Genomic DNA, 15,268 nt, shown 5'->3' with positions numbered 1-15,268 from the left:
CGTGGATTTGGAAAATCCTAAACCTTACGCAGTATCTATGATGCTCATCTAAAAGCAAGGACGGAGCGGCGCTGGTCACCTTAATGGCTATATCTGTTCAATCCAGTTGCTTGTTAAAAATAAAAATAAAAAATCAAGTAGTAGCAACTTGATTTATTTATAGCCGTCAAGATGCGATGAAGGCTTGCAGAGAAAGATGTGGAATAAAAATTATATCCAGTGTGGAGCAATTGTTTGGATGTTAGATGAAAATGAAATGACTGCGCCAATCATCTCTGTGTGCACAGCAGCAGATCGGCTACAGCAGCAGAAAACCACAAAGGGAGGAACTCAAAGTGTGGCTCCATCCTGCCCTGTCTGACTGGTTCGGGCTGCTGGCAGGCAGTGCGGCAGTGTTGGAGGTTTTCTTCGCACACTTTGATCTCCTCAGTACCAAGTGAGCTTCACTTAAATGCCACAGCCTCCCTAAGTATTATGCACGTCTCTTTGTGACCACAGAGTACCTCCAGCAGGAAAACACACTTTGTCAAAAACCTCAGATCATCTCAAATTTCTTGGACTTGACAATAGCCTTCACAAAGCGGAGCTGGTTAGAGAACCCAAAAGCTGTACTCAAGTAAGAGCAACACCACTTCAACAGATTTTTATGAAATGTCCAAGAAATTGCTCAAGAAAGAGTAGAAAAGTATTTTATTAAAAGTCAGTGAGCTGAGTAACTGATCAGAACTGATTTAATAAAAATGATGTCATCGCACAAAATATAAAGCTGTGTCCAAATTCTGGTATTTTAAAGACTAAAATAAATACATAAAAATCAGATATATAAGGTGATTGAAGGATAATAGATTCAAGCAGCTCTTTTAAAAAAATAAAAATAAAAAAAAAAAATAAACCAGTCCGCAATGCAATATGCCAGAATGGGGTAAAGTCCTTTCAGTCCCAAATAGCACAGCACTCTCAACAGATAAGAAAAAACAAACAAGAAGCCTCACTTTAACTTCAGCTGAAGGTGTGTCCGTATCGTTTTTTGTTTTATCATCATTCAGTGAAGTTACTCACAATGGGTAGAGTATCCAGAAATTTTACTCAAGTAAGAGTAGAGACACTTCATAATAATATTACTCAAAGTAAAATGTACAGTTAAAAAGTTACTCAAGTAAATGCAACTAGTTACTTCCCAACTCTGCAGCACATTCAACAGATCTGGATCCAGTTGGCCACACTGGATTCATGGATCTGCATTTGTCGAATATGAAGCCACTGTGACGCCGTCGTGTCAACATGAATTAAAATCTCATGAGGAACGTTTCCCTCACCTCGCTGAATCTGAGCTGTGAATAATTAACGCAGTAGTACCGAGATGTACCTATTAAAGTGACCACTGACTGTGCTGGAGTTGTGCTAGAGTCCTTTTCCATTGATAAACCTACAGACCAGTTATTGATGTGATCAAACCCTCCCTAAAGCACTTCTGTTCTCACAGTTTCTGACTTTTAAAGACTCGCGTTATTGATCCACTTATCTTACCTCAGAGTCCATTTTCATGTTTGTCATTGAGCCAGTGTAATCCACTTTAAACTGATTGATTTTCAGACAGAACCAAAGAACATCATGTGAGTAGCTGTCCACAAAGCAGACTCTTCCCAAAACTCTGTCTGCAGCCAAGACGTGCTGAACAACTCCAGCCTTTTGACAAAAGAATCTGTGGGATTAAGACATGAACCTCTCGGTTTTAGACGTTTTAAATTTAGTGCTTTTCTTTGTAAATCCAGCGTGCTGGACTGACAACTCCTGAAGGTAATTTAAAGTTGCTCACCTGTTCAGACTGGGGCTAACCCCCAACCAAGTGGTACAAATGTTTGGATTCCTGCAGTAACAGGTGTGGCTGTGAAAAAGCAACCAATCCATTTGCTTTGGACATTTTCTGCTTCATGACATACTTAGAAGGTTTTTCACACCCTGAATGAAGCCTAGAATGTGAACATTTACTTTTTGTTTTTTTCTTCCTCAGTGCTGAAAAGATTAATTCCAATAAAAACAGCAAATATGATAAATTTGATGAGATCTGGAGGCTTTTCCTGAATTTCATTCAAGTCTTCATGTCAGTGGTGCTGAATTATCATCCAACCAGAACTGTTTATTTCTGTCTTTTTTTTTTTTTTTTTTTTTTTTTTTTTTTGCATTTGGTTGTTTGCCTTCCTTTAGTGGAAGATCATGACATGTCCCAATCTTCTTGGATCTAATTGTGAAACTGCATCTCATAAATATTAAAGATGAGCATCTTTATATCAATACAAACTTTTAGAGATATTCTAAAGAAGGTACTGTCTGATACCTGCACACATTTCAGCTAAAATATTTATCCTACCCTGTAACCTCAGCCTTGTTTTTATTGTTTTATGACCTCAATAGTGCTGCTAATGTTTGATAACTGTGAAAGTGTGCTGCTTGATCTTATGTGTTCTTATTACAAACAAGAATTTGCAATAAATATACCAGTACGTATGCGGTGCGAAGAAGTCATTAAATGTAATAAATGTAAAATAAATCTTTCATCTGAGGTGGAGTTTTGTGTTTATTTTTAGTAGAAGCTTATTTTTACAACAAAAATCCAAAAGAAAAATGAACGACTGAATGCAAAAATGAAAGAAAAATACCTTCATCTGTTGAGGAAAAAATGCAACGCTGCGCATTTTAATGTAAGAACAAGAAGATGCAACACAAAGTAGATCCTTAAATTAAGATCTTCAGGAAGTTCATAAAACAATTCTTTAGCCTCCATCTTCTTTCGCACATTACCGTGACTGAAGAGTTGAAGATTTATGACACTTCACGTGAAAGTCAAGGTTGAGATTCTCCTCCAAACCTAAAAAAGAATGGAGGATATTTAACGCGTCGTGGAGCAGGGGGTTCACTCAGCAGCTGTCACAGATAGGAAACCTCAAGGAGACGTGATATCTCTCGCCAGCTTCTTCTTATAATGCCTGTTACTGTTGCATAACTGTAGACAAATAAATGAAGTGAGTCAAAGGGGACAACAATGGGAAACACCAGCAGAGAGATGGAATAAACCCACTGGTTCCAACCTCAGGAGGAGCTTGAAGGATTTAAAAAAAAATAATATAATCTGTTTGTGCTTGAAGCTCACACACAACTCTTTGCATACTGAGACTCCATGATGTAAAGAAAAAGGGCCATTTTGTGAGGCAGCTAATGGGGACGGGGCTGAAGCTTTGCCTGTCATCTGAACTTAGAATCATCTTTAGTGCATGAAAAAAATCATTGGCACCTTTTTCCCCCACCTCCTTCACCAAGACCGACGCACTGAATCAGACGATATAAATAACGCGCATCTGCAGCCGAGGTGATGCATGTTTCATTCTGCCTCGTGAAATCAGTTTCGATTACATTCCCCAGCAGTTTGTCTCACAGCTTCATTTATGAGACGTCATGTAAAAAGCTTTAAATCCAAAACGTGAAACCCCTTAAAGTGCCGCTGACCAGAGCCGTAGGGGAAGTGTCCAGCAGGACGTGAAGTTGAAAGGGATAGGGTACAAAATGTGTCCTCCCTAATTGACCAAAATCAAATGACTTATGGCAAACCTCAATTTGTAGAAAAAAAAAAACAGGACGCAATCAAACCATGCCCAGCGTTATCAGCAAAACTGGATCTTCTGTAAATGTCAATTAGTGGCTGCTTCTATTAGATTTATGAACCACCCACAACTGAAAAGGAAAATGGTCCCAGAAAGACTGATCAATTAGCCAAAAAAAAAAAAAAAAAAAGTGCAACAAAACCGCATTGCTTTTTCTGTGCGAGATGCATATCTACATCGTCTAATGTTTCATCCCAGTGATGATTAATCCCCACAGCAACAGCAGCAATTAAAACATGGCGACAAGAGGGGGATCGGTTTCTTACCTCAGTCAGCTGCTGGGAGATTTCTGTCTCCTTCTGTCTTCTCTCTCGTTGCCGGTGTCCGTGAAATATTTACCCACTCAGAGAGCTATAGTGCCTGTCGTCAACGCTGGACGCTCTTGAAAACTGATCATCCTCAAAGAAACGGCTCAGAGACATGCCAACGTGAAGACGGGATGAGAAACGAGGGTGGTAACTGTAACAGCTGCTGAAATATTAAATGATCAATATCTGTGTGGTTGTCTGGTGACAGTGGAGAGGTGCTTGTGTTGATGGATGGGCGAGGAACTCTCGGCGAGCAGGGGTTAGCGAACGAGAGAAAGAGAGAGAGAGGGAGGGATTAGGATTGAGGAGACACCCCTGAGGGACTCTTTATCGTTGCATTGTAGCCCTTCGTTGCTGAACGCCCAAGCGAGTTCAAAACGCTGCCCTGACACAATGTTGCTCCGAGATAATTAATCTGTTAACGCGGCTTAGTGGGGTCTAACCCCTCACTCGCTCCCTTTCCACCGCCAACCCCCACTGAACATATAAAAGCTCGCCCATCCGACCAGCCAATCTCTGCCCAGACCACCAGAGTGAATCCAGTCCAGGTTACCAAGGCGAACTGTAAAAATGTACTGACTGGAAAATGATTGTGGAAGCTTCAGCACACCACTCACATCTTACATTAAAAATGTGCTTATGTGAAAGCTGAAGGGGTAAAAGCAGAGGGAGAATCACGAAGAGGCACACAGAGATGAATTTGGGGATGAGGAAGAGGAGGGGGCGAGGGATGCAGAGAACAGGAAAACCTGAGGAGAATAAAAATGCGGGTTCCCATGGAGGGATGCTGAGAGAAAAGGGGAGGGAGGGTGAGAGAGATGGAGCAAGTAACAATGAACAGAAAGGGGCAAAGCAGCATGCAGTGGATTTGTAGGCGAAGGCAGTTTCCAGTGGAGGCTGCAGGACAGCATCAACACCGATTTAGAGACGGGGGAGGCGGCGGAGGACGTGTAGCGACGTGACTGATGTGATGAGAGCACGCTCAGAGAGATGTCCTCTCAGGGACTGGAGCGAGAAGAATGCAGGAAAGACATGGAGGTGAACTGCAGCAATAAAAAGTGTTTGCCTTTCACTGGAGAAAAGGGGGCAGAGGCACGAGAGAGGAGAGGAGAGGAGAGGGAGGGGGCGTCGGCTTTTCTGTGTCACTGAGAGGGAGTGGGGGAGGGGAGATAATGCAAGCAAAGGGAGCAAACAGCAGAGAAGCAGGGAGCATACTCACACACTCACTCAGCTTTTGGATAGTGTATATGTGGGTATGCATCTGGAAGGAAAACGGGGAAGAAAACAAACAGATTCATTATCCTCGGCTTAGGGAGCGAGCATCCGTCACATCAGCGACGAGAGAAAAATCACCACTCACAGCTCTTTAAATCATCTGCTTATAGTTTAATTGTAAAAGCAAACTAGCAGTCGCAATAATTGGTAGGAGAATACAGAGTGATCGCTCTTGTGAAACACAGTACATTCAATATTCATGATCGAATTAATCATGAGAGGCAGCAGAGAATGAGCCTAATAAACCCTTACAGCTTTACAATATCGAGACGATAAAAGTTTCTGCACCTTTAACAACCATTTATTTATCACAAGTGTTTAAAAAAAAACACAGTACAAATATTATGAATGATGACAAAATGTAAAAAAAAAAACAGGCCAAAGTTCAAACCAGTAGGAAATTAGATCCATCAACTTCAGAAAATGTCAGATGAAATAAACGGCTCATTTCAATTTAGACGGAGCCCAGATTATGTAGATAAATTATCGTCTACTGATTGTTTTCTGGAGTTTTTAGATTTTATTGATCTAATCAGCTTTAATCAATGCAATTCTGTAAAAATCTGATAGAAAATCTGATAAAAAGCCAGTCATACAGCTAAAAACGAACTCTCACACAATATAAATGAAGTATTACTATTATTATTTCAAGTAAATTCTTCTTTATGCTCGATTGTCTAATCCCAGCAGCTTCATCCTTAAAGTCAGATGGGAATTTCTAGCAACTTGAAACTTTGAACGACTGTTTTATCCTAAGAAAACAAATAGATCTTTTAACAATTAATTTCTGCTATAATTCAAATGCTTCTGTGCATTTCTGTAAACAAAAGGCTTACAGAAAGTTCAGATGAGCTGCATTTGCTTCAGTAATTTAGCTTTTGTGACTAATTAAACTTAAACTACCAATAAACTTATTTTATTTTTGTGCATTATTGAATGTGCTCATGCAAATTGTAAAAGAAAAAATGACCAGGTTTCATGTTTTGGGGGTAATTTTCATGCCTTGAAACTAGATAAAACAATCTGTGGTTTTATACCATCATTACAGTTTGATTTGGTTTTATTTATTTTCCCAATATGTTGCATTGAAATACGTTCAACACAACAGAAATCGGTTCTGTATGGTGAGGACTCACATTAATGAATACGAAAACACTGATATATAAAATTCTTATGGCAGTCTTTACAAAAGTATTTCTTATGTCCAAGGGACACTGCTGGGTCACTAAATGAAGGGGATCAGAATATATCAAAGTGTGTAAAATTAAGGCAAATATGAAAAATAGTAAAGCATAATCTATGTGAGAGAACTGCATCCCTTTGAATTTATGACTTAATGCTTCGATAAATACCAAAAACATTCAGTTTTACTGAAGTAATAAATATAAGAAGTAAACATATCCTATTGCACCAAGTCATGTGCTGTTTAGTGATTCACAGCACTATTTAAAAGCTGTATGTAGAATAGTGCAGGTGATGAGAGATACTTCTTCATTATCGAAGAGCTACGGTGCAGATGATGTCATAAAAACCGTTCACCTCGGCGCCCCTAACGGTACAAAGGTGTAAGGTGTTGACTGGCTGCCGGCCAAAATTCAACCCCTTCCCCACCTTCAGGTACCACACGCCGTCAAAAATCCTTTCCCCCTCTGCGTCGTCTACCTTAGCCAGCGTGAGGTGGTACCGCGGGTTGTAGGAGCTCCGGTGCAGCCAGCCCTCCTTCCTGTAGGCCTCCTGCAGGCCGGAGTTCAGCTGGTGGAGGAGCAGCTGAGGCTGGGGGCTCAGGTACAGCACCTTGCCGTTGAAGTGCTTCAGCTTCACCGGGAAGGTCACGGCCACGGGCGGGTTGCGGTCCAGCTGGGCGAACCGGCGGAGGATCTCCGCGGCGGCCACCACCTCGGCCGGGCCGCGCAGCACCAGGAGGCACAGGGTGACGTGCAGCTTGGAGGCGGCCTGCCAGTGAGGAGCAGAGGAGGGGAGGAGAGCGGTGAGCTCCTCCTGCAGCTGCTGGAAGCAGGACAGGATCATAGGCGTGTTGGCCCGGAAGGTGATGAAGTGAGTGGGTTTTTTCTTAGGAGGACGCCCGCCACATTTCTCTTCTGCCTGCTTCGGTGCTGGATCCTAAGGAGGAGCATCAAAGTGGAGATAAATAAAAACTAACGACGACGGGGTCCGTCAGACAAAGGCTTTCCGTCCACACCTGTGTGTCTTCATGACCGTCCAAGGTCTCCTCCCAGTCTTCAAAATGCTTCTCCTCTCCGTCCTCACTTACATCCTGGTCATTTTCTTGACATGAGGAATTTTTCTCAGTTGATGATTGGAGTCTAAATAGGAACCAGGAAAGGAAAATAAATACATATGGCAGAATAAAAATGACTTACTTTATTAAAACAAAACAATAACATTGTCTGAAATCTAATGATTCATTCACCTGCTTCAGGAAAGTTTGTGACTATATCAGTCTATATAGTTTGCAAAACAAAATAAAAAATCATTCTTAGATAATGAGATATTAGTCTGCTCAGTTCTGAATATTTTAGCTCCTTTCAGAATGAACAGTTTTAAGGCGTCTTGTCACTTTAAAACCAAATTTACTGCTGGTTACGCCCCCAACTCTACATTTACTCTTGGACGTGAAAAATGGCTGCAAACAGTTGCACAATTTTACAATCGTACATCTTTAAAAAGCAGAAGTGGAGCCTCCTGCACAACCAACAAGAAAGCAGCAAGAGGTTTCTGGATGGTAAGTCAACAAGAAAACACTTGTCTTTTCCAGCAGCCATTGTACAGCACATACAGCGGTAAAGGTAGCTGACCAAATGTGCTGGAGCTCATCTTGGGTTGCTAGATAACAGAGTGGGCTTCACTGGAGTTGCTAGGTAATGGGCTGAGCTTTGTTGGGGGATGCCAGGTGAGGAGCGGAGCCTGCTGATCTGTGACGCCACATTCAGAAGGTTTTTGAAACGGCTCATTTTTCAGACACCAAAAAAATATAAAGTTACTGCCAAAAATGGCTCTGTGTTATTTTTTTAAGCGTTTTGTAAGTACCTTTACTCTTCCAGTTGGGACATAAATGGAAGTAGAAAATGTGAATTTTGCTGAATAGGTCCCCTTTAAAACAGCATCTATAACTCATTCAATCCTGAAGGCTCTGATATGAATCCTCAAAAAGGCTTTGCGTTGTGCACTTCTGAGCATTTTATCCAAACTGATGTATTTAAAACCCACATTTTATTCAAATGTGGGGGGGTTTTTCCCCACACAGGGCATTTTGTCTGCAATGAGTTAAAGATAAAACCTGCAGCAAGAATAAACACCAGACCTATTTGCAACCTCCTCTTCAACACATAATCCACGAGGGTCCTGCTGTTCCTGAGAAGTGTTTCCTCCACAATGTGTGGGGGCAAAGGTGTGATTCATCTCATTCAGCTCCTCTTCCTCCTCATGTCTGTTTTTGGTACGAGCGCAGTCTTCCTCCCGACCACCCACAGCACCTGTCTGCTCCTCTGTTGTTTCACAACCACCGTCTTGTTGCTGCTCTGGATCCTTTACTCTGCTTCCATCTGAAACAAAGGATAATTTTTAGTTTGAGAAATTGTACAGATGTACAGGAGTATTCGTACCACTTGAGCTTTTCCTCATTTTGCTGTGTTACAACTACATATATACAAAGCAGTGCATAACTGTGTATAATACAATTCTGTAAATGTTTTACAGGAAAAAAAAAATCTAAACGTTGTGGTAGGTATTTGTATTCAGAGTGAATACTTTGTAAAACCACTTATACTGCAAGTGTTAGTGTATTTCTAAAGCAGTTTTCTACCTGTAATGCTTCTTTCCAGAATAGTTTAAGCTCAGTCTGATTGAATCTGTGAACAACTTAATCAAATCTTTCAGTAAATCAGAATGCGGACTCCAACAAAGCCTGTTTGTAAGATTAAAAGCAGCTTTTGAAAATAACAACCTTTAAGCACATATTAAATTAAGCTCACATTTCTGTAATGTAATATAATCTTCTGTTGGCCTGATGTAATATTTTATTATGAAATGTGTTTTCAAACTCTGCAAGAGGAAAATGATGATAATTAATGGAAATGTTTGAAATCATCTGTCTCACTCTTTACTTCCTCCTCCTTTCCAAACGGTGGAGCCAGAGATTGACCGGTGGAGCCAAAGACCCTGTCAGTTCTGCTGTGGCGGTCCCAGACGCGGTGCCCTCTGTAGGCGAAGTACTGGATCCGGTGTCTGGGCAGAGCCAGCTCTGTGGTGTAGTCGCAGTCACACGGGTTGGTGTCCCAGTTGAAGTCACAGAAAGGGCGCTCCAGCACGCCGAGGAAGCGATCCACGTAGCCCACCACAAACTCTGAAGCGTCCACTGATGTGTCCCACAAGATACGAGAGATAACCTCATCTGCCGTGCGCATGCGAGGCTTTTTGTTCACATCTGCTGGAGAGAATTCAATCGTTTCCATTCAGAAAGAGAACAAAGAGAGAGATAAACACATAAAAGTCTCTTCAGATTAATCGTGAAACAACCAGATGAATAAATAAAGACTGACCTGTCCCCTCGTCTTTCGGCTTCGCCACTTTGCTCACAGCGCCTTTTTTCTTCTTGTGCTTTTCCATCTTTTCTTCATCCTGTTTGTCATCCATGTCAGGGGACAGAACCGCTGACTCATGTGGTGATGGGTCACTGAAATAAATGAGAGCAATAGAGGAGGGGGGGAAGGTAAAAATATGGTCACAAATCATGACAAGTTAAAAAGACGGGAGCCCTACCTTAATCTGAAACAGATGTTACTTAGGATGCAAAAGCTTACATGAAATTAAAGAAAAATCTAAAGATCCACAATTAGTAATAATAATAAGAAGAATACATAATACGTCATGAATTATTTGCATCTAAATGCAGATTAATATCAAAATTTCCCAATCAAATCCAACATAAAAACATACGAAATAAACTAGAAGGGAAAATAACAGGAAAATGCACAGGAACACTGAGTTCACAGGGATTTTCGCCTTAAAAATGAGAACAAAATAAAACTGGAAATAGTAAAAAAAAAAAAATGTATTAATCTAAAAGGAAAATAAGTTTGTTTGAACGGTCTACTCATTCACAAAACAGAAAATTACATCGAGCCTTTTCTTCTTCTTCCTCTGTGCTGGAGGGTAAGAAAAGATGTGATTTCCTTCTTTCTGACCTGCTGGTTACCATTTTAATTAATTACTTTTCTCCCTCGCTTAAAACATAAGACGACATCATTTTAGTGTTTTTTGTAGCCTTTCTTCTTCTCATTTATATTCTTTTAGATCAGGAGAGATCAGCTGCTGCAAAACTGCAAAACTTTAGCATTTCATATTAGATTAGCGTTTTTAGCAGAAGCAAAGTGTCTCATTGTGTGTAAACAGAGAATGAAGATTTTTATCATTATTCTGTCATTTCCAAAAGACTGCCAACATTTCTAAACCCAGTTAAACTTTTCGGTAATACTTTTAGCCTTGTTGTTAAAGATTTGCTCTGTTCCTTCCTCACAGCCTGAAAGAACGGCACACATGTTTGGACACATTTCATGTTAAATAGTTTCTTACATAGTTTTCCTTCCTGACTTAAATCACTGCGGACATTGAAAATAGCTGACTCAAAACTCAAGACTCTGACTCCCTCTTTTCTCTTTTCCCAGACTGTGGTTCTTATATGGTGTGTTTAATGTTGGGAATAATTTATTTGTTTGAGTTCGGCCAGAGCTGATTACGCTGGAAATCATCTGAATCCAGTAACCAGCTGACTGGTCTCTGAATCTCTAACTGAACCAATATAAACAGCAAACCTATATACTATGACATAGTGAAAAAGTGCAAACAGAGAGTAAGAGACCTCCTTCTTGTTACTTATGAGAGGCAAGTGGATTTGAGCAAACCTGTGTGATAAACGACATCTTCCTCCGAAGTGACACTTTCCCCTCTGGAAAAACTGGCACACTTTTAATCCATCCTTGTTCTGCTCTGAAGACTCTACAAATTAGAACAACAATAATGAAGACAGAATGAAGACGTGTAGTAAAATCTGAATGAAAGTCTAAGGAATGTTGTCTTTAATATGTCATCAACAGAAAGAGAAATCTGCTCAACAACACATGCAGTCATGTCTGGTGTTTCTGTGGCTTCTTACGTAAACACACTGACCGACTTTGTTTTTGTATGAACACAATGAAGATGAATGTATGTTGGCAGGCAAACTGTAAGTGCAGACATGTTAAAAACCACCACTACTGATCATTAATTATTTGTTAGTCTAATGTTCACAATAAAAAGCACAACTCCGGATATTATATTTTCCCTCCAACACAGTAACACTACAAACCCTGTAACAGGTGGTAATGATTTAATCCAGATGACTGAAAAGTCATCCAAGAGTTCACACCACACTTCCTGTTTTTCTATTTTTGGACAGAACTGAATGTAACTCAGCCCAAATACCTAAACTATAGCTGTAATGTCTTTCTTGTGAGAACTGAGATGACTCCAGCTGGCACAAAACCACCTGACCCGAATCCAGGCGCGATAACTTACAGGAAGTGCATTTTTTTTTCTGTTCCTTAGAAGTTTTACTTGGATTAAAAGTGATAGATGCAGATGTTGAAGCAGACAGTGAAATCTCTCTCCTCCACTGGGAGTGAGAGTCTTGAGTTTTGAGTCATTTGCTGAAGCCAGGAACTGATCCAGCAGAACATTCTGTCAGGAAGTCAGAAACTTACACCACACTACTCCATGAATTCAGCTGCCTCTGTCAGTGTGTGAGGGTCTAGAGACACATGATAATATAGCTTACCAGAACTGAAACTGCTCTGGGAGAGCGCAAGAAACCTTGAAGGGTTTGTTTCCATAACTGCCTTAGTTGCTGCTATAAGTGGAAAGGAAACATCTCAAAGCAATATTTTAAAGTCGTATTTAAAAATAAGGGTGCACTGCACCGATTTATTAGCCAGCTGATTTATCAGTGCCGATTTCCTTAATTTTGAGAGATCAGTGATCAGCCGATACATGCTTGATCAGCAAAGGTCTAAAAATCAACCACTGTCCTCTTTTTCCTCCAGTGATCAAGGTTTGACTGGTAGACCGGCCCACCAGGTCATCTCTGCACATTTGCACTCAATAATAATCACCCCACTGTTATTAACTCAGCAACTTTCTTGCAATATTTAGCAAGAAAAATCGGCATCGGCAGGTCAGGATTTTAAAAGACTGGTAATCACCGATCGGCCAGAAAACTGCAATCGGTGCACTCCTAATTTAAAAATATAATCAATTAATTTTCATCAAAAAGACTCAAAAACTGTTTATTATCAAATACCTCTATTATGATTCTGATAGCACAGTTTTCTGCATAAAAAGACAACAATTCTGGTAAAACATGCTGTTTCTACAAAGAAGTTAGTTCATGAAGCGAAACGTAAAAGGGGAACTAAAACTATGAATAATAAAAAACAACAAACAAAATTTCATGCATCTGACTAAATATTAAAGCTCTAATCCTTTGTGATTTAAAATCACAAAATCCAGTCAAACGCAGTAATAAACTGATTTTTTCATAAAATATCTCTTATCAATATGTGTGCAAGCATAAAGATAAATTGAAATCAGTTTTTTCTAATTAAATCTCCATTAAGAGGGCAATGTGGGACTCAGATTAGGTGAAGTTAAATGAAGCATTTTATCTGAAGACTCAAAATTTAATTAAACTTTTTTTTCAAAATGAAGCTAAAGAGAGAAGAAAATCTTACTAGATAAGGGGGCAATTCAAGTCCTCAGCAAACAATGTCCTGCGTTATTTAAATGGGTTCTGAGACATATTGCCAAATTTTCTCGCCATTTTGTGGTTTTGAAGGACTGGATGCTCATCATCCAGTCATTTAATGGAAGTGTAGAGTCCATAAGTCAGTTTGGTTCAAAGGTGAATCACACTTTTCACTGTTATTTCTACCCTTAGTCCGACCTCTATTCATTAGAAATTAATCAAAATAGTTGTTCAAATGCGACACTGATAAAATGTGTTTAAGTTACAGGCAACACATTGATTCATCATCGGTTCTTACATTTGTTTTTCCACAAATGTACATGACTGAACGCTCCCGTTTGCAGGTCCTGGAACTTATATGAGTTATGTTTTGTATTTGTTAGGGAAGAACATACTGTACTGAATGTATCTGAATGTAAAAAACAGATTTAGGTTACTGATCATGTACTGCTGGTATACTAAAAATATATATAATGTATATTAGGCTCCATGATATTAGGGACATATGCGATAACGTTGGCAAGTCTTTTGATACTGAAATGACATTCAATGAACAAATAAAAAGTGTTTATTTTACGTCTGTGCTTTCGGTTGATTGATAACGTAGAACATAGTGTATCAAGATACTGAATAAACTAGAAAAAAAATGATATTATTTCCGCCTGAATAGCTGCTTCTGGCTTCAGTCTGATGTTTGGCATTTTTTTCTTAAAAACATGACCATTGTACTTCCTCTTTGCTTTCCAAGGTTCCTCCCAAAAAACTTATTAAGCCTGGTGGTTGAGCGCTAGGGCAGTCATTCATCCAGCAGCCCGACATGTTTTTGAGTTAAAAAATGTTTAAAGTTAACAGGAAATTTTAAAATATCACTTGATAATTATGTGTTATTGAAAGACTGGAAGATTAACACCTTAACACCAACTATAAAATCTTAAGAAACTTAAAGACTTAAATAAATAAGTAATGCTTAACCTGGTGGGGGCACAAGAAAAGCCTGGTGGCCCGCCAGGCTTAAAATACACTGGGGAAAACTTGCTTTCTAAACAACATGCAGTGCTAATCTATCTTAATACTTGTTCTTCAGTTATTCATACTTAGTATTTTTTATTAGGGTAATTTATCAGAATGCATCTGACTAAATATTAAAGTGGTTTTGCATTTTCATTCTTGTGACATACTTAACACACTTTTTTTTCTGTTTGTATTTTTCATTGTTGGCATTTTAAATACAACAAAATGAGATACCAAACAGAATACATTGATATACATCAAACTAAATAATATACACTGATTGTTAGAAAAGAAAAATATTTAATTTTGCTGTGTTTATGCTGATTGACATTAATGTCAACTGTTTTGAATTGGGACTCTTCAACTAAACATTAGTTACTAAACCATTAAAAATATGTGTGTTAAGAAAACATCTACATTTAGGAGAGGACCTGAAGGCACAGCTCATATCTTAGTTTTTCAGAATCATGTCCCTTAACATTCTCTCTACTCCATAAAAGCGTGTTTGTGTTATTAAGAAGAACTTTTAACATTAGTTATTGCATGTAAACATGCCATAAACCTTACAAAACAAAAAACAAACACAGGTTTAGAGCTAAGAATGAGGTGCAAAAGGTGAACTGGGATTCTGCTTTACTAACTGTGGCTTTTAGAGTAAATAGAACAAATCTATCTGTAAAAGTGATGAGCAAAGACATGAAGCAATAGAATAACACTGAGACATTTACCTCCCGTATCTTTCCGGGTATCATTGCTCCGGTCAGTTTCGGTCACAGCAGCAATCAGATCCGGTGAGTCAGTCAGGGAGGTGGGCGTCAGGAGGCTCTCACCTCCGATCTTCTGGTTCTTCATAGAGTCCGAGGAAACTTCTGGACCGTCTGACGCCATTTCCAAATCAAAGAAATATCACTGTAGAGATTCACTGACAGACTGGCGTAAAATCAACTGTCTCTGCTACCTGGACACCTGGAAACACAAACACGGAAGTCCCGGGTTAGCCATCCGGTACTCCAAGTTAGCCATCCGGCTAACTTAGATTTGCATGGTAGTAAAAATATATATATATAAAAAAATATATATACATGCAATTTTCTTTATCTTTGAAAAAGAAAAGAAGCCAAATGAAGTTCACCAAAGTGACCCAGTCTGTAATCCTCGAATGGAATTATGGTTAATGCAGTTTTATTGAAAAATATCTGTAGGCGAAGCGAATTTAAATG

General features: G+C 39.4%; 2 protein-coding genes across 6 annotated transcripts in view; both read right to left on the bottom strand.

Annotated features, from left to right (window-relative positions):
- ttyh1 (tweety family member 1) overlaps window positions 1-4,540 on the bottom strand; it is a 34,270-nt gene extending 29,730 nt beyond the window's left edge. Inside the window, exon 1 of one of the 2 annotated variants that reach the window (XM_015042356.1) lies at window positions 3,923-4,540. The gene's annotated coding sequence lies outside the window, so the exon portion shown is untranslated. The remainder of the gene's footprint in view (window positions 1-3,922) is intronic. The other variant, XM_015042357.1, reaches the window with a different exon arrangement.
- Window positions 4,541-5,727: 1,187 nt separating this feature from the next.
- On the bottom strand, window positions 5,728-15,191 carry leng9 (leukocyte receptor cluster (LRC) member 9). 4 transcript variants are annotated; one of them, XM_015042360.1, is made up of 8 exons: window positions 15,131-15,191; window positions 14,786-15,014; window positions 11,161-11,254; window positions 9,799-9,932; window positions 9,357-9,686; window positions 8,562-8,802; window positions 7,440-7,563; window positions 5,728-7,360 (listed from the first exon to the last, which is right to left on the bottom strand). In XM_015042360.1, the coding sequence occupies exons 2-8, from the start codon at window positions 14,934-14,936 to the stop codon at window positions 6,734-6,736; spliced, it is 1,701 nt and encodes a 566-aa protein (XP_014897846.1). In that variant the 5' UTR covers window positions 14,937-15,014; window positions 15,131-15,191; the 3' UTR covers window positions 5,728-6,733. The 4 variants fall into 4 exon arrangements, with proteins under 4 accessions (XP_014897846.1, XP_014897844.1, XP_014897845.1 ...); XM_015042358.1 differs by having other exon boundaries at window positions 14,777-15,014; window positions 15,131-15,190; XM_015042359.1 differs by having other exon boundaries at window positions 9,357-9,683; window positions 14,777-15,014; window positions 15,131-15,190.
- Window positions 15,192-15,268: the final 77 nt, after the last annotated feature.

The sequence above is a fragment of the Poecilia latipinna genome, unplaced genomic scaffold (genome assembly GCF_001443285.1).
Source record: "Poecilia latipinna isolate Pla-1442-1.1 unplaced genomic scaffold, P_latipinna-1.0 Scaffold586, whole genome shotgun sequence".
In the NCBI taxonomy this organism is placed as follows: Eukaryota; Metazoa; Chordata; class Actinopteri; order Cyprinodontiformes; family Poeciliidae; genus Poecilia; species Poecilia latipinna.
The sequence above is the reverse complement of the archived record's forward strand: the minus strand, read 5'-3'. Positions and strand labels throughout refer to the sequence as shown.

Excerpts from the sequence above, each read along its gene's own strand:
- leng9 (XM_015042358.1), bottom strand. The coding sequence starts at position 14,936 with ATGGCGTCAGACGGTCCAGAAGTTTCCTCGGACTCTATGAAGAACCAG. Across the intron at positions 9,933-11,160 it reads AGATGTCGTTTATCACACAG|TGACCCATCACCACATGAGT; the intron begins GTTTGCTCAAAT and ends CATTTATTTCAG. Across the intron at positions 7,564-8,561 it reads GAAGAGGAGGTTGCAAATAG|ACTCCAATCATCAACTGAGA; the intron begins GTCTGGTGTTTA and ends GTTCCTATTTAG.